General features: G+C 43.6%; 1 protein-coding gene across 4 annotated transcripts in view; it reads left to right on the top strand.

Annotated features, from left to right (window-relative positions):
• The window catches only part of TFAM (transcription factor A, mitochondrial), a 438863-nt gene extending 421512 nt beyond the window's left edge, over positions 1-17351 (top strand). For 3 of the 4 annotated variants that reach the window (XM_069611230.1, XM_069611229.1, XM_069611227.1), the window contains one exon: positions 16546-17351. In XM_069611230.1, the coding sequence (XP_069467331.1) occupies positions 16546-16806 (261 nt within the window). In that variant the 3' untranslated portion in view covers positions 16807-17351. The remainder of the gene's footprint in view (positions 1-16545) is intronic. The other variant, XM_069611228.1, reaches the window with a different exon arrangement.
• Positions 17352-23618: the final 6267 nt, after the last annotated feature.

The raw sequence follows: 23618 nt of genomic DNA, 5'->3' as shown, positions 1-23618 counted from the left end.
CAACTCCAGTGCCAGAGGTTCTCGGCAGGTTTCCTTGCTGAGGAGCCGGGGGGTGCCTTCTCATTCACGTAGGACGGGCTCTCCCTGTACGCCTTCCCGCCGATTCCACTCCTGCGACTTGTGCTCAACACACTCAGACTTTGCCATTGCAAGGTGATCCTCATTGCTCCAGCATGGCCACGGCAGATTTGGTACCCGGACCTGCTTCGTCTTTTTACTGAGGATTCCCAGCTTGATGACGGGGAATATTCATGAGCATGTGAATCCATCCAAGACCCATGCTTGAGAACAGGAGTTATAGGTAACTTGTTCAATCCCTCAACTTTGCTTCAGAAATTTCTAACATTCAAAATACCCTCACAAACTACCTTGTATCCTCTCACTACCCTCTCAATTTTCTCCATCACCCCTCCTCTCGTGATAATCTCTTCTTTTGCCCCCACTAACCGTGATTCTTGACCTGCTCCTCGGGGCTAACTCTTCATATGCCCTCATTGACGCATTATCCCTGCATAGTGAAATTCATAGCTACAGTGTTGCTCCATACCCTGCTTCCCTCTTCAACTCCTCTCTTGACACTGCCACTTTTCCATCATCCTACTAGTTGGGTACTGTCATCCCTATCCTTAAGAAACCTGCCCTAGATCCTAGCTGTCATGCCAATGTTCATCCTGTCTGCACACACACTCAGGCACTCCAGCATCCTTTTCAATCTGGCTTCTGACCGCTGCACTCCAAGTCTGCTCTCCTCAATGTCAGTAACTTATGCTAACCGTTCATCTCTTCTTATTCTTCTCTACCTCTCTGCTTCCTTTGATACTATGAGACTTTCTGACCTTCTCTCAACACCATCTCTCCTAGGCATCGGGGACAAAGCCCTTGCTTGGTTTGCTTCATATTCCACCGTCTAACACTTGTCCTGGAACAGCCTTATCTCCCCACTCACCCCCTTACTGTTGATGTTCCCCAAGGGTTCTGCTCCCCCTTATTTGGTTAATCACATTTCTCATTATCGGCCTACTCGTGTTCTCCGCCCAGCCGATAAGTACCTTTTTGATATTCCTGCCACCTTGTGGGATGTTTTTACCCATACATCCGAGCCCTACCTCAAAACTATGCAGTACTGACATGGAAAACATCTTGATGGCCAGAGATTCCCAGAAAATGCCCAGGGAAGTGCATGAAGAATAGGCTGCCACTCATTTTTGCCGATGTTATGGGCACAGAAGGGCACTGCCTAAAACCACCATTGGACTACCCACACAGTAGTCTGAAACCATTGGGAATGGCAATGCTGATTGCCAAAAGCAACCTAGAATTGTGGGGAATTCATTTTCTTAAATCCTAAAAAGGGGTGCAGTACCAGTACTCACCACTATCAGAAAGCCGGCGTTTTAAAACCACCAGATTTTGTTTAAAACTGAATAAATGAACCCAAGGCAAGCCAAAGAAAGACTTACTGAGAGGTGGATACAATCTAAAGTTATATTCTGAAGTGACTTGAAGGTTTATAACAAGACTGTCTGAGCTGTGGATTTCAGCAGTTTAAGTAAATTTGGACTGAAAGACACTAAAAATCTAAATGTTTAAAAGAAATGAGTGACCTACCTTTGAGTGTCACATAGGTTGCAATTGTTTTAATGTCATAGTTTTAAACTTAGAATCAGCATTCTAGCTGCATATGTAAACATTGTCTTGACTTAAACTGGGTAACAAAAAGTGACATTTTAGCTGGGGCCTGGCTTAAGGAACTGAATTCTGCCCACCAGCTACTCCCGACAGGAGTTGAGACTTGCACAACAGCTGTGTTCCCAGGCCTATCTGCCTTTTGCTGCTCCCACCAAAAGGGATATGACACTTCCCTGATTGAATTGCCTGGGCTCTGCAGGAAATTAAACAAAGCCCTGTCCTGACTCGGGCAAATGTTTTATTATGGGGGCCGTAAAAAGTGGCTTCCTCCTGGAAGTAAAGGGGAGGAGCACTGCATGTGAGAGCAAGCTGGCTTGGCAGAACTGGAAAAACCAGAAATTCAACCTTGTGCTGGGGGGAAACCACACCCCTGTAGCCAGAATATGGTTTTAGAAAAAGATGAATAACTCATAGAGCGATCTGGGGGCAAGCTAGCAGTTAAGAGGGTATTACTTAAAATGTATGCATGTTAAAAATCTGACACTTCATCAATTAATGTCCATACTCCTTGCGCACATGTGTGTAAATTTGGGGTAATGTCCGATATTGCGAAACCAGTTAAAAAGTGCAAATGTTGCCATTTCTGAATGCAAGCTCCCAGGAAGAGCAGATTTGGACAGGGTATACCCCCTGTGATATGTGATGGGTGCATGTAATTTTAAACAAATGTGTACCTGTGCAAATATGTCTTTTGGGTAAAAATATAGATTGTGTGTAATTTGACAGGGGTGGGTTCTCTGTATCATAAACAGACCTCATCATGATGACACTTCATTTCATTCCCCCAATCAAGGGGAAGCGGATGAAGTGGCCAATGACAAGTGGAGAGGGGTAGAGCTTAGTGATGCTGCACACACACCCATTTTCAAAACACATACAAGCAGACAGACAGGACAGATAGGGACATTCAATTCCATTTGCTGCAACGCGCTCTGCCGGACCATACCACATCCAGAGATCCAGACTTCAAATCCATCAATCTCCAGAATCCAGAGAGGCTAGAGAGAGAGCAGAGCTGACCCAGACCGCTGTTAGCAGAACCAGAGAGCTGACCCAGATCACTGTGAAGTGCAGGGACCAGACCAGAGTCCAGTCTAAAACCTGACCAGATCCGTGGCGAGGCCCATTCTATTTCAAAAATATATTGCGAGTACCCAGCAGAACTGTGCAGAACCAATCTCTTAGTTAAAATAATATAATTCAATCTATTTTAATCTAAGTAGAACTGCCTCCTAACTGTCACCTGTCATTTGTAAAGCTGTCACCTGTCATTTCTAGTTGCTAGCTGTCATTTGTCTTTTTGAACTTTAAAATTTCAAATCTGAAAAACTACCTTTAGTTAATCGTTCATAACTCCGTAACCGTTTGTCCTAGAGACTTGCAGTAACTTTCCTCTGAAAGCTGGGAATCGCAGTTTTGCCGCAATCGCGAAAAACGCACTCGCAAATTTGCCGCGATTTGCAAATTTCTCAACGTGTGAAAACAGCAGTTTTCTTGCTTTCAGTTGCCAAAAATTCGTTTAACCTGCTAGTTACTCCTAGATCCTTGCTAAAGTGAGCCTGGACTAATATTAACTTGATACCACTCACCCTGAACCTCTAGAGGGAATTAAAAGCATTTTAGCATATTTTTCACTTCATTGCCAGCACATATAAAAACATTTTGGGCCTGTGTTTCCAACTTCTGTAGTGTAAGCTTGCTGGGGTGAACTGAATTACAGTTGATTGCATTTCTGAGAACTGTGTGCTTTCCTTCCATTTCCTTGCATTGCATAAAGGGGGGAGGGGATTGCCAGAGAAAAGTGATTACATTGCTTTGTTGAAATCATATTGAGTATTTTCTGTATTGCATTTTCATTCAACATTACATCCATCTGAACTTATATAAAGCATTCTCTACCACCTTATTCTTCTGTTCCTATTCACAAGTGTGCTAGTGCCAGACTATCCATTATTGATTACTGCTCAGATTCAGTGTGATATTCAATTATTAAATTATTATAAAGTGTGATATATATATATATATATATATATATATATATATATATATATATATATATATATTGTTTAAATTATCAAATAAACCTTTTAACTTGCAAAACAGAACTACTTCTTGGCTCAGTGGGGTCAGGGGGATTCCCAGGGAGGGGTGTTATATAGGGGTAGTCATCCAGAACGCATGAACTGGACATAAAGATATATCAATAAGGGTTTCCATTCAGTATCCCCGACTAGGCATTCACTTAGCTGTAGTGTTGAATTGAATCCTCTTACAACCTGTTGCGTCCAGAGGGAACATACATTTTTCTGTCTATGGGCCATGGTTGTGGATTGCCTACTATCCCTGTGCAATTTGACATCTCAGAGCTTTTAGAAAAGCTCTGAAAGCCTTCATTTTCCAGTAATAGTTTATATTTTTGATCCTTTTCCAGTAATAGGTGGTCTTCTTGTGATTATCAACTTTGATTAGACAGTGAAGCATTGTATAACCTGCGCCTAGATGTGGTCTAGTTCATTAAGTATGCAATATGAATCTATCCAATCATTGAAAAAGGGTCAGTCCTGCAACCACTTCTCTTCACTCTCTATACCTCTGCACTTGGCAGTTTGATCTCCTCCTATGGATTCTCCCATCAACTCTTCGCTTATGACACACCGATCTTCTCCTTTCCCCCATTATCTAATGAGTTATGGTCAAAAATGTTTGTCTCTCCGCCATCAAATGCTGGATGGCATCTCATTCACTCATGCTCAACTCCTTTAAAAAACTGAAGTTCTCTACTTCCTATCCAAACAAGCTATCTCTTCGCCCCACCCCCACCCCCCCTTTTCTATTCTTCTCTCCCTACTTGGCTTACGCGCGAAACCTTCTCGCTCTTCATCTCCAAATCTGCCACTGGGGTCAGACTTGATCTCCTCCACATCAGAAAAATAGGATATCTTCCCTTCAACACTGCTAAGCACCTAATCTTTAGTATTCAATCAATCGGATTACTGTCAGTCTAGTCTTGGGCCTTTCCAACTATGCTCTCGACAAAGTCCTCAACTTTGCTGTCTGTACAATCTTCAATTTTCCCCACTTCACCTCCACCTCCCCAGCCTGTCTTAATTTAGGCTGGTTATGTATGAGACAGAGGGTAAAGTATAAACGTATTCTCATCTTCAAAACTATTCAGGGACTTTCCCCACCCTACCTATCGGCCCATCTCACTCCCTACTCTCCCCTGGCTCCCTATATTTATCTGCTCACCTTCTTGCCACCTCTCATGCCCCTTCCACTCTCCCTCGTTTCTGCTCTCTTCCACTCATTTCTTCCTTACTTACTCTTCCTGTCCCTCTCTGCAGTACATTCACTCTCTGTATTTAAATCCAAACTCCTAGCGCTCCTCCTTACTGAAGAACCACTTGCATAGCTTTCCTCGACACATTTCCTTGCTCTCCTCTCCCCATGCCTCCCTACGCAAACCGCACAGCACTTACCCTTCACCTATTCATCCTAAAACTGCTCTTAGCGCCACTATCTGGTTCCTATATCATGCTCTTGCCGCTGGTTCATGTTTACACCACCCCTGCAGCATCTGGTCTTACATCCATATCCTCTGACCCATTGTTAAGAGTACTGGTCCTCCACTCTGAAAATCAGTGTTAAAGTTTTGTAAGCATTTTTTGTGCCAAAAAGGCATTGTTTTGCCTGTAATTTTCATTGAATAAATAAAGCAGGAAGATCAACTGGAAGAAGGCAGTGATCAGATAGCAGCACCTAAAGCCCTTCTGAGACCAACGGACGAGCACCGCTTCCAACAGACTTACTCTGGAGGCAAATAGGACGCCCTAGAGAGAGATGACGATGCAACATGGGCTACCACCCAGAAACCGCAAGAAATGAGCACAAGTGCCTACCCACAAACAGGAGACTGGAGCGTGTAGCAGCTGAGAGAGGTGCCAATACCTAGGGCGTGCTGCAGACTCTGGCAACTGAGGGGGCCAGGGCAAGGATGGTGAAGACCCTATGGAGAGCCATAATGCAGACTGGATCCAGCCGGTAGTTAAAATGGCCTCCAGTAGGAAGAAGAGACGTTCAGGCATACAGCCAATGTAGAGACTCCTCAGCGAGCTACCACAAATAGCCAATCGCCCCGTAGAAGTGTGAAGGAGTAAGGAGGCAAGGACTCTAAAAGCAAGGGGCAGAATCACAACAGAGGTGGAGGTTGGCTGCAGGAGAGTCTGCAGTGACCGGAAATCCAGATACCTGAAAGCAACCAAGCGATGATATGAGTCAACACTACAGCAGCAGGGGCAGCTACTGGCCAGATAGAGTGGAATAGGGGTTAAGGCTTTGAAAGGGCCTAGTGTGGAGAACCATGAAATGCCTGGGACAACGACCCTTGAAAAGTTTGCTGAATCGGAGTAGGGACCTTCAGCGCATTGCCCCCTATACATCCAAGACATTGAGTCTACCTTGGGTATGAAGGGTGCCATATTGGTCCTTAATGTGAAGGGCACTATACCCCTAGAGTAAAAAGGGGGACCTTGTAGTGGGATCGGCATTCTATCCCTTAGTTGGGAAAAGAAAGAGGAGCAAGGACATGAGTGTAAGATCCCTTTAGAAAGAGAGTGAATGGCACTCAAACCCTAATAGTGAACTGGGGCACTATGTCCCTGGACAGGGCACTGTGCCAGGCACTGTCCTTTTGGTGTGGATTACAAAAGTAATGTAAAGTGGTGTGATAGCGCACTTCTGCCATGTTTGGGCTTGCTGCATGTGGCTCTGTATAAAAACAAGGAGGGGGTTATTAGTGGGAGAGGCAAGAGAGGCAAATGGGAAACCTGTGGTGGTAATGGGTGCAGGCGTTCTGTTTGTGTGCTTGGCGGGGGGGGGGGCTGGTTAGTAGCTAATTTTGGGGGGAATGTGAAAGGGCTAAAGATGAGAAGCTTACTCAATGTGATTAGTGTTCACTGGCTAATGGCTAGGCATATGGTGGCTGCTTGTTAGGGATTTGTGTGTGCCTAAGGTGATAAGAGACCTTAGAGAAGTCTGTTAGTCTGGGGGGGGTGGGGATAGGGGAGTAGGCCTTAAAAGGCAGAACAACCTTATGTCCTGCAATCCTACTTCTGCCCTCTTGCAGGAAGGGGCCATTTTGCTTTTTCCCTTACACAGACGCACACACTGTTACACTCCCCTGGCTCCCACAGAGGCGTCGGTCTGAACTGGACAGCTGCGGTCTCCACCAATGTGACGCGTAGGGCCGAGATGACGGACTGGACTGGCCCACCTAGCTTTGTTTGCTTGGCCTGTAGGAATATTCTTCTGTAAATGGAGAAAGGGAATTAACCATTTGTGGGGTTGAGCGTAAACCCCCCACCCACGTTGTTCTCCCCACAGATCACCTTTGATGTCCCCTCTTATAGTCTCACCTGATGGTTTGAAAAGATGAGCTCTCCATCCTGCATTGAGCGCAGGGGCGCGTTGATAACCAGTTGCTTCACTAGCTTGAAGGAATTGGTGAGTTCCAGAACAATATTGACTCCGAAAAGTATGTAGTTCGTAAGAGTTCACATGTCTGACTTTCACTCTTATCCGATTCCTTGCAGTTTGCAGCTTGACCCCAGCGAAGGGTTCCTCGTGGTAGCTGACGAAGTTCAGGTAAGGATTTGACTTATCCTACACAGTTCAATAAAATAAGGCCAGAATGTAACCTGTGGCTTGCTCTCTTATTCAGGTGTGGAGAGAAAATATTAAGTTCGGGGAATAATGCCTCTGGCGGTAAAATTAGGTAAGCCTATTGTGGTGAGAAGAGTTCCCCTTGTTTGTCCCTTCGTCTCACCTTGTTCTCCTTTTGTTCCCCTTGGGGGCCGGGGTACGACGAGGATGCAATGGAGACTGCGCCGACCCGTGAAGAGGAATAGTACCCCCGGCGGTAATAGGGTAAGTTTATGGGGGTAGTTACTATTGCCTCTGTTTATTCCCTTGGCTCACCTTTGCTGTTCTTGTGTTCCCCTTAGGTGCCAGAGTGCTGCGGGAACGTGCAGAAGGATGCAGTGGATCGTGAGGATGCTGCAAAGGCCGGTGAGTTCAGCGCGGCGCTGCAGCAGGTGAGGCGGCGCGCGTAAATGCTTCTTTCTTCCAGCTCGAAGGCGCAGTTGATCCAGAATTCAGGTAAGGATCGAAGGTTTTGCTCTTATTCCAACCTCTTCTCCTTCTGTTCCTCCCTTTTTCTAGGAGCTGCAGACTCGAGGCGGGCGTGGCAGAAGACTGGATGCAGGTTTGCAGACACGGTGAGCGTTACGCTGCTGGATGCAGAATAATGCGAAGCGTGTGCTGCTCTTCGGGCGTGGTTTAAATAGCCTCCAAAGTAGTCCCAGGTAAGTATTCCTCCCCAGCCCCACCCGAGTAAAAAATAGTCCCTAGGTAAAATAGTCCCTTCCAAGCCTCATTTGGCTTGGAGCTCTGCAGCATGGTCTGCATCAGGTAAGCTTGCAGCATGGTCTGCATCAGGTAAGTTATACTCTGAGACTGGCGCCTATGGCGCCAGGACTGACTCTCCATATGAGTCTGGCGCCATAGGCGCCAGGACCGCACCCAAACAGCCCCTAGCAGGGGTTTTTGGGCTTGCTCAAAATAACTTGATGCCTGCTTCCGGGGGTTGCTGGACCTGGTCTGGTTCCCCGGGGGTAGGCATCATGACACACACACACATAAATATTTTGATGGGGAAATGGGAAAAAACTGTAGCATGGGCCGAAGAAAATGAGACCTTCACTGACAAAATAGTTTTGTGGTTACGCTACATTGACGACTTATTCATTGTATGGGATGGCACAGCTCAATCTTGGAAAGAGTTTGTCAAACTCCTCAATGCTAATGAATTGAATTTGCAATTCACCGAACAACACAGTAAACAATCTATCGTCTTTTTAGATGTGAAGGTAAAAATCACTGATCAAAAAATTGGGTGTGAATTACATCGCAAAATAACGGGAGCCAACATCCCACTCCACGCAAATAGCGCACACCCAAAAAGTCTTTTATGGAGCATTCGGTATGGAGAATTTTATACGTATTAGAAGGAATTGCAGTGATGTTAAAGACTTTGACTCAGCAAGCCAGATCACGGCTCAAAACTTTTTGAAACAGAAGTATCCTAAACTGGTGATTGAAAGATCTTACCTGAAGGTCAGGGATATGAATCGACAAACCCTACTGACGACATCTCAATCCAATTTTCGGAATAGTACAAGTAAGGATACCACCAGGCTAATACTGACATTCGGAAGCCATTCATCCATCATAAGAAACATCACGAAGTACTGGAAGGTTCTTAAAGTGGATAAAGATCTTGGTAACATGCTGAATGAACGACCAGACATTACTTTTCGTAAGAGTTTGGCCATTAAAGACTTAGTGGTCCAAAGCTATATGGCTTCTGAAAAGACATTCACAAGCAGTAATTGGCTTGTAGGCGGACAAAAAGGATTTTACAAATGTAAAGCATGTAAATATGCGTCCTACTGCAAGAGTTATACTCATCCAATTCACCCAATTTTGTTGACAGAAATACAGATCACAAGTAAAATCACCTGTGAATCAGAATTTGTGGTATGTGTCCTGAAGTGCCCTTGCCTAAAATGGTATGTGGGCTGCGCCAAGTGCAAATTGAAAATACATATTTTGCAACACATTAGAGCAATAGTCAATAAGGACCACGCATATCCCATGGCAAAACCTTTTACGGAGTTTCACAATGGAGATCCTAGTACTCTCAGGTTTTTTGGTGTCCATAAAATTACCAGCGGCCCGAGAGGAGGCGATAATGAAAAACTACGACGACAGGAGGAGACTAGATACATCATAGACTTTGAGAGCAAAAACCCGAGGGGCCATAACGTGGATGAGGAACTGTATACTTTTTTGGGAACTTAAGATATGACAATTTGCTCCCCATATTATGATCCATCGAGCCCAGTATGAACATCTCCTCTCCATGTAGTCTGGTCTAAAACGGCCATCAAATTGGTTCACTGGTCCATTACTATTATTTTTGTGCTCTATGGGTCAGCGAAACTTACTGCTCATGTTTAAAACTTTTATGCTGACTATTTCTCTTTCCTGAATTGGTTTCTCCTTTCCTTGCCTGTCTTCCCGTAATGGTTTTTTGTTGGTTGATTCTTATTTTAAACCTTATGTCTTTTCCCAGATGACACCCATTTACACAGTTTACAATTGAATAGTTGAACCAAAATGTACTTTGATGTTATTTGTGACATATGCCAATTTACATCCTTCATGGTGACTAAATTGTGGCCATACAAGACGATTGTTGAGCTCTAGTTTACTATGGGCAATATTGTGCTATGCAGAAACATGGTTTTAGTAAAGCACTTTAATTGATGACCACAATATAATTCTGGCCATCGCATTATGCTGCTACCACTTTATTAGAAAATTGTTTTCTGCATATAGAACTACAAAACGTCACACAATTGCCCTCTACCATTACATAATTATTTTTTTCTGATCCAAAGGTCTGGTTTATAATCAATGCTACAGGATTTTATCTATGTTTATATCATCATGTGTAGCGTCCCTAAGACGTTAATAGTATAACTACTGCTCGAATTGTCCATGTTGGCCGCACGATAGTTTTAAATTGTCAAAAAATATTTTTTTGATGAAAATTTAAACTACACTTCTATTGCATATCAGTTAGCGATTCTCTCGTGAATAGTAATAGAGGTCCGTATGAATGCTATCCATGAAGGTAATATGAGATATTTTGCACTTTGCACTTTCCAAGATGGCGGAATGTAAATACTAGCATCTGTGTAAGTTACCTTTTCTGTGTTCATTGATGTGTCATGGGTTAAAAGAACTCCCAGTACAGGGCGGAGTTACTGTGAACACTCATCAATGACATTTGTGATGTCATCTTTGATGTCCTGGGTGTTAGTCTTAGCAGTGCACAGTGGTGGCGCGAGTTATGGTTGCTTAGCTTACCATAACTGGCGAATTTCAGGGGTTTTCTGGTTTTACTTGGAACCATAATGTCCCGTTAAAGTTCTTCGTAGTGAATTTCATTGGTTTTTAGTAGCGCAACTTAACCATAACGTCCCTTTTAACAAAGTTTTTTTTAACTGATATATATATTCTTACCTGACGGCGCTTCCGGGTCCTGGCGTGCTTGTCAGACCCTGCGCACCCTCTTGTGCATTGCAGGGGCTGACAGTTCAATTTAAAAAAGACCAGTCTGTGCGGTCACAGAGCAGTCTTTCTAAATCGTTTTTGTTTGATTTTGGGTTTTTTAAAACTATTTTCTAACTTGGGACCAAATCTTTCTGTCTCACTGCCTCTTTCTGTCTTTCTCTGGGTCTCTCGCTGGCATTTTCTCGGTCTCTCGCTGCAGGTCTGTGTCCCTCGAATAGATGGATACATTATCCCCATGTACAACAACCTATGAATTGGCAGATGGGGAGGAAAGTCTGGAGACTCAACCCATTACCATTGGCTACATGCTGTGAGATCTGGGGGGTGGGAGAACATTTGGTTTAGAGAAAGTGCTTCTTGATATATGTTGGACCCACGTCCCGATTTTGCATTCCTTAATATGCATGTGAAGAGGATTTGGAACAGTATCCACACGGTTGATAAAAGCTTAGCTCTTTATTATTTGTCCTATTGTCTTATTTAAGGAGACAAAACCAATGAAGGGTATACTTGTTACGTTCTAGATAAACCCCAGTCCCCATGGGCGTTTATCCAAACCCGTTCCCTGGTGAGAAAATGGAGGTGATTTGGTTCTTGTCAATCAGCCACGGTACAAACATACATGTTCCACTTCAGTGATGTCATGCTGGGCACTTGTGACCTATTTAATCATACCGTTATTGTATAGGGCAGATTGTTTCCTCTCGGTTATATGATTTGTTATATATAACGCGCCTTTACACAAGTGTTTCTCTTCAAAGTGCCAAGTGGGAGGTATGCATCAACGTATTGTGTGTAATATTAAGGTATAAGACATTAACATTGTTCTTTTGTGAAACGGAGATTGTTGTCTAGCTGACTTGATACAGGAAATCCATTATACAAACAAAAGGTTTAACACATTTGCATAGTACATTGTGCTTTTTTACCGAGGACTTTTTCACTGGAACAATGCGGTTTTGGTGTAGACTGGTATAGACTGTCACTGTTCTTCAGGATGTTAGATTTGTTAGATTTGAAATATGCAGACGGTCTTACAAAGGACTGCAGCTGCAACATGTGAGGTCTCTTATTTAGTGGCCGCAACACCCCTATATGCAAGGTCCAGCTTTACAGAGGGGACTTGCATACAGCGAAAGAGACTGACTTCAGGCAAAATGGGCCAGCAGTCCTCTCCTTCATGCATGTTTGAGTTGCCTGACACTTAGACGTGTATTGGTCTCTAGCACCCACGCATGTTGTGGGTGGGCTTTCACACTTAGGGGCCTTTCAAGACTCATTAACAATCGGATTTGGTCTGCATTGCACTCTGTGCCTGGTATGCACTGTGGGGGCAAGTGCGCACCTCATGAAAGAATGCGCTCTGGGATATGGATGGCGCTGGTGCATTCTATTCTTTTTAATTTGTATATAGCGCCACACACCTGGAGGCATCAGAGCGCTGACCAGATTAACAGAGAACACATATCTACGTGGAAAGATCCAAGCTGTATTAATTTTTGCTTTTGCCAAAGAGAAAAGTCTCCAGGCCTTTCTTAAACTGAGATGAAGAAGGAATTGTCCTCAAAGAAATGTGCAATGCATTTTCAGTGCAAAGGAGCCCAACCATCAAAACTCGTTCCCCCAAATTTCTTTAGAGAAACGTGGATAGTATAAAAGGGCATCCTTGTTAGAATTCAGAGTTTCTTATAGGGGCATTTTCAATACGTGTGCTAAGGTAGGAGGTGGCATTACCTCACAAGCACTTGTGCCAGAATCTCTATTCCACTAGGAGCCAGTGTAGCTTTCGACAGGCCTTAGACACGTGGGAGTGCCGCAAGAGCCCAAAAACTGCTTGCTGCTTGCACTGCCCCATGCTGAATAGTTTGCAGTTTTAAGTGCCAACTAAGAGACCATTACAAGAATAGAGTATTGCATTAATGGTGGCAGCAGCTACTACCGCCCTATTCTGTTCAGATAGAGACGTATTTGCCAAAACAATCTAATCATATATGAACAGGATGAGCTTAAATGTGCCACATGTTTGTTGGTTAATTGGGAATCCAAGTTTAGACCCCTAACGTTTTAACATGCTGGGCAGCAGGACTGGTGTTGCCCGCAATCAGAAATTTGGAAATATTGGTAATCCAATTTTTTCAGCCTTGGGTCAGTTCAGTCTTCTTATTTAATGCTAAGGAGTTTAACGCTATCCAAGACTGAACTGCCAAAAAGACTTTAACGATGTCTACATCCCTGGAGTACACCCCAGACAGTGCAAGGAGAATCTGCGGTCATAGTTGGCGAACTGCACGCTGAGATCATCCAAAAGGTCACACAGAGATCTGATGTACACATTAAATAATAAAGGAGAGAGGCATGACCCCCGTGGTACACCACATGTAGGAAGCACAGGGGACTATTGATAATCCTTCTTGATAGCTTTAGCTTGTCTTGGCTGAAGAAAAGATTTAAACCACTTAACAGCTTTCTCATAGCATTTCGTTTTCCTGGCCAGTCAGTCTATCAATAGGTCGTGATCGACTAAATCAAACACAGCCATTCAGCTGCAGAAGCTGTGCATTGTGACCTTTGTCTACATTTTTAATAACATTAGACTTCAAGTCTAACAAAGCAGTTTCCGTGCCATGCTTTGAGCGAAATCCAGACTGGCCAATACCAAGTATTCCATGTTGTTAAACAATTCAAATGGACTGTAAGCAACATTCCCCCTATCCAAAATTCCTGCGTTTGCGACGAATCGACCTATGCAAAGCCTGTGGGGTAACTCACTTGTGTTCATTTTCCACTAGTGTGGTTAGTGTTATCCTAGTAGAGCTATAGGTTCTAGAGGCAGTTTCGCAGCACAGCAAGTCTTTTAAAAGTTAAAAACCCAGCCCTAGCTAAAAGGCAGTTCGTATCGGTTTAACGTCTTGCAAAACAGAAGAAATCAAAATTTCCTGTGGTTACTTTCTAGTCTCTAGGAAGGAAGATACAAAAAGGTGTTTGGCAAAGTTTGTATGCAGTACCCTTTGGGACCACAACACACAACTATGACTACACGTGTAAGCAAAACCAACCTTTGTTATAAGTATGTACTGCAGTTTTTGGTTAGCGGAACTGAGCAACCAGGCTTATATCAAGAGGGAATGTGAGATGTAATGATGTTACACAGAAGTCTACAATCACTGGTGATCAAATAAACTCTTACACTCAAGGTTTCTTTGTTAAATACTTATTAATTTATTTAACTGTCAGTTTTAAACATTCAGTTTTAAACATGGAGTGCGGAGGACTATGGAGAGCGGATAAGTATGGAGATCGGGTGAGAGCGGAGATCGGGTGAGAGCGGAGATCGGGTGAGAGCGGAGATCGGGTGAGAGCGGAGATCGGGTGAGAGCGGAGATCGGGTGAGAGCGGAGATGATGTGAGAGTGGAGATCGGGTGAGTGTGCGGAGAGCGGTTTGAGAGTGGAGAGCGGACGAGAGTGGTGAGCGGATAACTTTGAGAGCAGATGATTTTGAGAGCGAATGAGTGTGGGGAACGCATGAGTGTGGGGAGCGCATGACTGTTTATGGACTGAACGAGTGTCCTACCTCGACCAGTATGTAGACTGGACGAGTGGATAAACTACACGAGCATATAGTCTCGACAAGTGTCTAGACCTGACGAAGTGTGCGGTCTGGACGAGGGTGCGAACCAAACGTAGGGTGCGGACTGGACGAATGTGTGGAACGGACGATTATGTGCAACGGACGATACTTAACATGCCTTGGAATGAAGGAAACTCTTGAAAACATACATCACGCCACACCCCACGCTTACTCTCTCCCTTACACCACCACTCATCTAGAACACAGAGATACTATGACACCATTCGGTATAACTGTTCTCATATCTACATCTCCCGCTTACTCCACATCACTCCAAGTAAACATCGCTGGTTTCTCACCACCCAGCCAGGCGTTCCTCTCAGGCCTAACGCAGCCACACTCGTTCCGGATAAAGCCGACCAGAGCGAACACATACTCATGATCTCTCAACCACCACACCTACAGCTAAGAAGCAGCTACCACTTGTTTTCGCACCAGCTGCACACATACATGGTGCGCACACGCACTTTTTGACTCCCCCCTACTCTCTTTACTGACCTGAACTTCGGTTCCCAAGGGCGTTCAACCTACCAGCGCCTTCAGACCATACCAATGGTATATAAGGCGCTATATAAATGCAAAATAACATAACATAACATAGTGTACTGAATTAGCACTCGCAAGTGAATTAAAACGTTTGTAAATGGGGCCCTGAGTGTGTTACATAACAAAGGTTCTATGATATGTGGCTTCAACCAAAAAAGCAAATGCCCTTGTAAGTTGAGCATAGCAAATTAAAGTAACGGAAGCATCCAGACGGTCCCCATTCGATCTTGAACAGTTTCCATGGGTGAAATCAGTAGTCTTTGTTTAACATACAATGATATTGGCTTACAGGTGGTATTGATCAGATTTCCTCTTTGCATAGAATTAGTTTCAAAGTGACATTCTCATGATCCAAGTCCCCTGGATGAACAGCTAGCTGTGTGCTTAACATTTCACAGTAACTCTTCTTGACATTTTGCAACATGTATCTAGTTACATCTTCATGAATCTAGAATAAACACGCCTTAATGAAGGCAAGTTTCGGGCACTCGACGTTTTATGGATTTGCTGAGGCTACAAATGAACTAGATGTACTTATAACCAGCCAGGCTATCAAGGATCCCAACTTTGTGTACCCTTTCAGTTCATACTACTTCAACAGTTCATTATGTATTTCTCTGTTTTTCCCCATTTCGTGTAACAAGCAAAGACTAGATGCCAATCAAATATTTCAAGACTGCTTGCTATCCGAGTTGCTTCAACGCGAACATGAACAATGTACATTTTAAACATAGTGTATGCAGATATTTGTATGACCTTAACAAATTACCATTTCCATTTCATTAGTATATTCGGAATAAAACTGTGCTATGAAACAGGTTGGCATACAATATACTTTTCAAATGTGCACCAATTCATATGACAATTTGAGTTAGCAGCTGCAATGAAAACTTGTAAACAATATTCCGTTATTGAATTTAATACAGTGCTAAAATGATTTATAATTTTCACAGTTCTAAGGATATTATTACGAATAGAAAACAATACCCCGAATCCGCCCGGCCTTATATAGGTTAATATAGTGCCCATGATATTAATTGCGTTTCGGGTCTGAAAATAAAGTGCAGGACGAAATTGTGAAAACACTTTAGCCCATAAAACAGGTTTTTATTAACGGTATATAGTTTACAAGTTTGTATCGCAACTGTGAACAAACATAAATTGTATGTCATCCTTTTAATTATTTTTTGTGTATCATTTTGTGGAATAATTTTATTTGGAAGAAACCACTGAAATAGCAAATTAGTACTATTGGTGAAGGCATATTACTCGCAGAGCGTTCTCCAAGTCGAGGGCTTAGTAAAAAGTAAGTTACCCAGAAAGTGGCTTTGTTCATTACTTCTGGGAGGAGCGTTTGTGAAATCTATAGAACCCACCTCAACTTTTGAGCTGTCTTTTGCTTTGATTTTATATTTAATGTATGCAGTAGATTAATCATGAAAGTACTTTTCAAATCTGAAAGGCTGGTTTTATTTTGCAGCCATACGTTCAGCTTGCAGAAGATGACAAGATCAGATATGAACATGAAATGAATTCCTGGGAGGAACATATGATTGAGCTTGGGCGGGAAGACCTGATTCGTTTCGAAAACCGGATGAAATTAAAAAGAGCCAGGAACCCTAGAAAAAGAAAGAACTATGTGAGCAAAGCTTCGAAAGCGGCCTCCTCTGGATCTGATAGCACTTCCCCGCTGTCTTCGAAAGCAGACCAGGTGTCCAGAAGGCACACAGTTGAAGAATGAATCCTGCAAATGCATTTCAGTTTACTCCTGCCACTTGGGTTGGCCCATGACCCGTAACATTGTTTACTGGTGCTCAACCAAAGAAATCATGGAATGTCCAACACATTGGTCCCTAATATGCAGTGTGGGAAGAGAGTCTACCTGGAAGACTCGCCAGGAGCCTTGTGTGCAGAGAAATGTTTAAATCCACATAACTATGTATTTTCAAGCATCGCCTACGTTCTATGAAGGGGACATTTTCCCACTTTTCCCGTTGGATGACCCGTTTATTCTGACATGGTTTGCAAGTACATGCACACTTCTATATGTGGTAGGCTGTCATAGCTGCCATGTTCAGTTCTGAGATGTATCGTTTGTTATTTTATAACAATGCTTCGTTCTGGCATCAACAATACGTGCTTACTACTTTCAATCATTGTCTAAAGTACCTACAACATTGATATTTTTGTACTGCTTCTGATTTTGGAACATAAGATAATGTATCAATAATTGTGTAGTTTGATTGTGTCCATGTTAGAATAGAATAAAAAACAAATTTTAACGAACCTATGTGCAATTATATTTAGTGACTTTCTAAAGTGCAACCGATCACCCGAAGCATCTCTTGCTCATTGAGTGTAGGTTAGTGCAGGCGCACCACAAGCACGACCTTTTAACCGTGGGTTGCTGTCTTTTATGTAGCCTATGAGCAGTCCATTCCCTATGCAGCGAGAGCGTGCTGGACGGAGGCAGCAATTTCTTAACATGCCATGTCAGGTACGGGTATACATAGAGCAACACTTAAGGCCAGTGGTTATAACAACAACAGTTTCTAATTATTTCCAGGACAATTTTTACTGCAAAGCATTTGGATGTTCCCGGAGCGAAAGTACTACTGTACACAAGCACAAAAATACATTTGCCCTGAAAAGCTATACAGAACCGACAGAATGCACAGATGATAATTTATTGATGTTTCTTTTCTATTTAGAAATATACATAAGAGCCACGAGAGGGCAGGTTTGGCCATAACGTTAAATATTTCTTGTTTTTTAATGCGGACGTTAGCATTTTGTGGAAAAAGGAGTTCTCGCGCAATTATTTTGCCCTGAAAAGAACAGGATTGTCGCCTTTTTTATTTAACGTGTGGTGCAAGTTAATCTAGAATTTCAGCATTTTTTTGTGTGATTTTGTTTACATTTTTTTTAAATTTTTTTTTATTTTTATTTGTATTTAATCAACAGATTTTTACAAAGTGACATTTTGTCATGAAATTCACATAAAACGGATGGTCTCGCTAAAATGTGCCTTTGTCGCGGACTATGTCCGTGGCAGATTTACTGATTCCAATATTTTGTACGTAGCTATCTGCCATTTTGTCTCATCTCCTCCCATTAAACAAGCCCAACAAGCATCTTCATCAGCTATAATAAAGTCCGAAAAAATATGTCTCAAGTAACGGCTTCTTACTTGTTGGTTCGCGGCACATTTTAGAAGTAAATGTCGTATCGATTCTATTTCTTGTGCATTGCAAAAACGACAAAAGTTAGATGCGGCTTTGCCTCTTATTGCCAAGATCTCGTTTGTAGGCAGAAGATTGAGGCGAGCACGTAACAGCATGTCTCTCCCCTTCCTACAAGGGAATTTTTTGATGAATTCTTGTAATTCATTTAGTCTTTTAACATTTGGCGGCAGGTGAGCAGTTAATTTATTTTTTCCTGCAATTTCCAAAGTTAATATCCAATCGTATTCTCGTAGTTTTTTGAGGACTTGTTTCGGATTGCTGATTAGTGTATCCTCGTTCTCCTGTATTTGTTTCAACACTCGGATGTTATCATTTTTCCATTTCGTTAGGCTTATGATAGTGGCTCGTTCAATTTCCTGATTTATCAAATTGTAGATTGATGGAGGCTCCGCCATCTGACATTTCCTATAAAGCATCCATTTTGCCTGTTCTACGGAGCTTCTAAGGGACGGCAAGCTAAGCTCTTTACGAATTGAAGCACCTGATGTTGAGTTGGGCAACATGAGGACTTTCCTCCAAAACTTTGCCTCCATTTTGGTCCAGATATCTAATGGCAAGTTTATCATGGCGTCACCTCCATATGATAGTGTTGGCATCACCTTTTTCTTGTAAAATTCTCGCACTGGTATCAGCGAGTATCTGCCAAACTTTCTATCTATTGCCCTGGCTTGGGCTGCCATTTTATTTACTTTCGCTGTTAACGATATTTGCATAGCTTTATCTTGTTTTGTGCTGTCTAATGTGACTCCTAGATATTTGAAGTCCAAGACTGTTTCAATCGGCTTGCCCTCAAGATTTAAGCGAGGTCCTTTTCTTTTTCTGGTCGACTTCTCGAATCTCAGCAGTTTTGTTAATTTCCAGCCTATTTTCTTGCATATAACTCTGCAAACTTGCCATTTGTCTCTGTAATCCCACGGGAGTATAGTCCAAAAGGATTAGATCGTCCGCATATAGGAGCCTCGTTATAGGCGTTTTGCAAAGTTTCGGTGGGAAAGATCGTGTTGTTGTGTCTGAGCCATTTATGTCACCAATGAATGCCAGGAACAAGGCCGGGGCCAATGGGCACCCCTGTTTCACACCTCTAGCTGTTGATATCGGGTTTGATAGTAATCCGTTTTGATCCAAACGGATCCGCATGTTGGTGTCTGTACAACATTTTGCCTAAACTTGCTTATTGGAAGGAGCGCATTGGCTCCTCTTTCAGAGCCGCCAGAGCGCCAGTGGAGCACTCTGGTGGTGATAGTGCGGCGGTACAAATGTCCTTTAACATTAACAGTGTAACAGTGTAATTAACAGTGTAAAAACGTTTTATTTATTTTTTATTTTATATATTTTTTTTTTACTGAAGGAGATTCGTCACTGATGCTTGTGAAATAAGCCCCTTGTTGGGGAGAATTCTCTTATAAGGCTAATTTCCCAGACCTAGTGAGTCCCCCGCAGCTTTGCTGGATTTTTGGGGTTTGTTTTTTTCTCCTGCTAAGAGTGTGATACTCTTTTACTCCCACTCTTAGGCATGATTTGAGGTATGTCTTTGACTTGTTATGTGCTTATGGGCTATGGAGTTCTTTTTTACTCCATAGGGTATCATCTGTTTTTCTGTATGTGTGGTACACAGCACCCTCAGTGCAGTACCACAGGGGTGTCACAGTGACCCCCAAACATAGACTCCATACCCTGGGACTGACTACTGTCTCCCCGGGCATGTGAAGTCACCATTGGCTTTACTAGTCCAACATTGTGAACAGAACCAGTACAAACCATCATATTGTGGAAGTACTGGTAAGGGGTAATTCGATTGCCCCTGGGTCTGTTTTCGAGGGGGCACTGCCCCGTCCTCCCTCGTCAAGTTCCTGGCTGGTGGCAGTGGTTGCCACGCAAAATATTCCAGCGGAATATTCTCTATGGGATTTTCCCATTGATTTTAAACGCACCACTTTTTGGTGCAATGTTAAAGATACTGCCGGTTTATTTATTTAATATTAAATCACCGGTTGGGTCTTTTTGCCAGAACTCGATTCTAAAATGGTGTTTGTGTCCGTCTCTGTAACTCTGACCAAGGTCGAGCCCTTTGTTCTACTATTTTGGCGGGCTTCTCCACAGAAGCCCTCCAAGTGGTGCCACTCTGTCTGGGTTCCATAGGAAGGGTGGAAGGGGGAATTGGCACCCTGGACTGCGTTGCCTTAGCAACCCAAGTCGCACTCTACTCTGATTGGCCCAGTGGTGAGCCACCTGGCTCACCACTTAGCATGTGTGATTGACAGCTAGGCTGATGAATGGGGGTTTTTCTGCATAAAAGCAGGGCCTATGGGACTGGAACTTCAGAAGTCGCCACAGGACCTAAGAATCCGAAGAGGGACGAAGCTGAGCCATCTGCAACAACGACACCACCGGTGAAGCCCTGCTGCAGCTACTTCACCACTTTCCCGACGACAAGAGAAGATCTTCTGCTGGACGAGTCTTCTTCCTCTGAACTGGTGGGACCAACCAGTTCACCCTTTTTCACCTTCCAAAGATGGTCCTTAGTCGAATCGCCCGTGCCAAGCACCCCGGCGGCCGGATAGCCAAGCTCACCACCTTTGACCACGAATAAAAGGACTGCACCTTTTAATCGGAAATTCTGCGGCTGGTTTCATCCCTGTGCAGTGCATCGACTCCAAGTTTCCTCCTCGATGAAATCCTCTCTTCCCCTGGTCGGAACGAACTGCAACCACTGCCAGGAATGACTGCCCCCGCTGGAGCTTCCTTTCTCTTTAAGGTACTGTGTCCTGCCTGGCCACCCTTTCTACAGATTGCTAAAGGTGACCCTTAAATCCTTGGCTTCTATACTGGGTTGTCTCCAGACATCTAACTATATCTTTTGAATCACCCCAACCTCTTTTGAACACTCTGCAAAGACTTTCAGTGCACTTTAAACCGTGTGATCCTGGGCACATTTCGCTTTGCTCCATTTAAAGTGGGCCTGGCCTATGAACTTTGGCTCTACCATATAACCTGCCTTTCTCCCCTTGCTCTGAACTCTTAAAAGTGTTGGGAACTGTTTTATTTTATGCTCTGCCTTTTCTCTCCCTTTTTAACATAAACTATTGGAGTGCCATCTAGGTTAAGCACTCACTTCTGTCTTAACAAATAGTTGTGCTTTAACCCTGACTTGTCTGATAGTTATCAAGGGATGTGTGTATACTTACCTGACTGTGTCTTAGATTACTTTTCATTGAGAGTGCTAGTGTATTACCTAAAGTGTGTTTTAAATAAATAACTATATACTTTTTATACAAAGCTCTGGTCAGTGTTTGTTTGCTGTACTGTATTTTGGCCCTATTGTGTATACTCTGCATACTGCCCTACTCTTCTTGAGAGAAGTCTGACTGTGACTTAACCTAAGTCCCTTAAATAATCAAAAAATAGCCCAGATACAAAAATATGAGGCAGATTTTTAGACTGCCTACCAACGCACATAACTTGGGAATACTTTATAGTAATTGGCATCTCTCTTCCACCCATATATTTCACATAGGCATTTACAAGTTTCTGTAGTGCTGACGCAGTATGTGCCAGTAACACTGCGTCCTCAGCGGAAGACAACAGTGATATTTCTCTCCGCAACTCCAGGTGTATCTTTTGTGACTTTATTTGATTCAGTTGTCAGATTGCAGAGGTTGAACAATAGTTGTGCCAGGACACACCCTTGCCTGACCCTGTGTAAAATGTCAAATGATGGCGATAATTCCCCTTCATTGTTCAACCTCACTGGCGCCTTTAGGCCCGTATGTAGGGGAGATTAATATGTTCAAATTAGGCACTGGTAAGCCCGTCGTTTGGAGCAAATTCCACAGCCTTATGCGGTTTACCCTATCGAATGCTTGACTAAGGTCCATGAGCCCCAAGTAGACTGGACAGTATAGCCTTTAACATATTTTCCAGAATCAAACTGACATGCTGGACCTGCTCTACTGTGCCCACTCCTGCATGGGTGTGTTTTGGAAAGGAAGGTTAGTGCGGATGAGTGAGTGGTGATTGTGGTTTGTTCCTATGAGCAATGCCTATAGAGACATTTGAAGCATTCACAGCAGAAGGTGGAGACCAGAAGGGCTGAGGCAATCATATGCATGCAGGCCTTGCAAATTCTTTATAATATCACTAGTCCTGCAGGACTAGCTTCTTAGTTCACCTACTCGCTCCGAAAATATATGCTTACCCCAAAGTTCAAAGGCGGAGGGGAGTTCTCGTTATCAGGGCTATTTCAGAAACAGAATGAACTTCATTTTATTACAAACAAAATCAAAGTTCAGTCTATCCCGCTCTCACTAGATGATATTTGGTCAGAGAACTAGATTAGTTCAGTTTTGAAGTAGTTAAGTCTGCTATACGTATGACTTTTGCAGAAACTGTTGATGTAAAATAATATAGTCCACGATTCCAGTAGCACCAGTGCGCGTTAGTAGCTTCTTCACTCTCTTGCATTGCAATACCTGCACCTACCCGACAAAGGTTGAATGTAATGATGCCCCTAAGCAGTAGGTGCCAATATAAGTGCCAAGCTAAGTGTGGCTAAGTGTACACTAGTGGCTTCCGAAATTGGGATGAGGGGGTGGGGGGAGAATCGGCCAAAACAAGGCCACAGAAGATACTGTTGGCATGAAAGAAAAAGGTAGACCACACAAAGCTCATGATTTTGCACTTTAAATGAAAAAAGTACAAATGTTACTTTTTAAATCTTTGCTACATTTCAAAATGGCCATTGAAGGAATAGTGCGCACTGGCCACCAGGGGGCGCGAGGATTGTTGTTGGACTTTGCGTGAGCGCTGCTACTTTGGGTCCCTAGGAGGGATTGAGCCCCCACTTTGACGACCCCCCAAAGATTCTACGTCGGTGTGCTGCCAGCAGAGGACCCCTTCCCTCAGTTCGGTCGAAAACCCGATCGAAAACGCCCCCTGCAAACCGGAGACATACATCCCTCAAAAAGACGTCACACATAACGGCTCCGTGGCCCGCTCGCAGGAAACTGCGCAACGGTCGGAAGCGGACCCTAGGCCTGCCGAACGGAGAAAACCTGAAAGACCCTGAACCCCGGCCACGGAATTCACACTCCCGGCGACGTTCCTTGCCTCAAAGGGGATGGGACAGCCTCGGTCGAGTCAGCGGAGCCTCCGAAGAGCGGAACCGGCCTAGGCCCTGAGACAGAGCTGAGACGGTAGGCCCATCCCACCTACCTCGTAAACAGCGCCACCACCATGCAGCAGCGGTTTGGACCCCTCTCGGCCTGAATGTTTCGCCTTGCACAGAGGAAAACACCCCCAAAGCGTCGCC

The sequence above is a fragment of the Ambystoma mexicanum genome, chromosome 8 (genome assembly GCF_040938575.1).
Source record: "Ambystoma mexicanum isolate Mex_15411 chromosome 8, UKY_AmexF1_1, whole genome shotgun sequence".
NCBI classification, from domain to species: Eukaryota; Metazoa; Chordata; class Amphibia; order Caudata; family Ambystomatidae; genus Ambystoma; species Ambystoma mexicanum.
The sequence above is the reverse complement of the archived record's forward strand: the minus strand, read 5'-3'. Positions and strand labels throughout refer to the sequence as shown.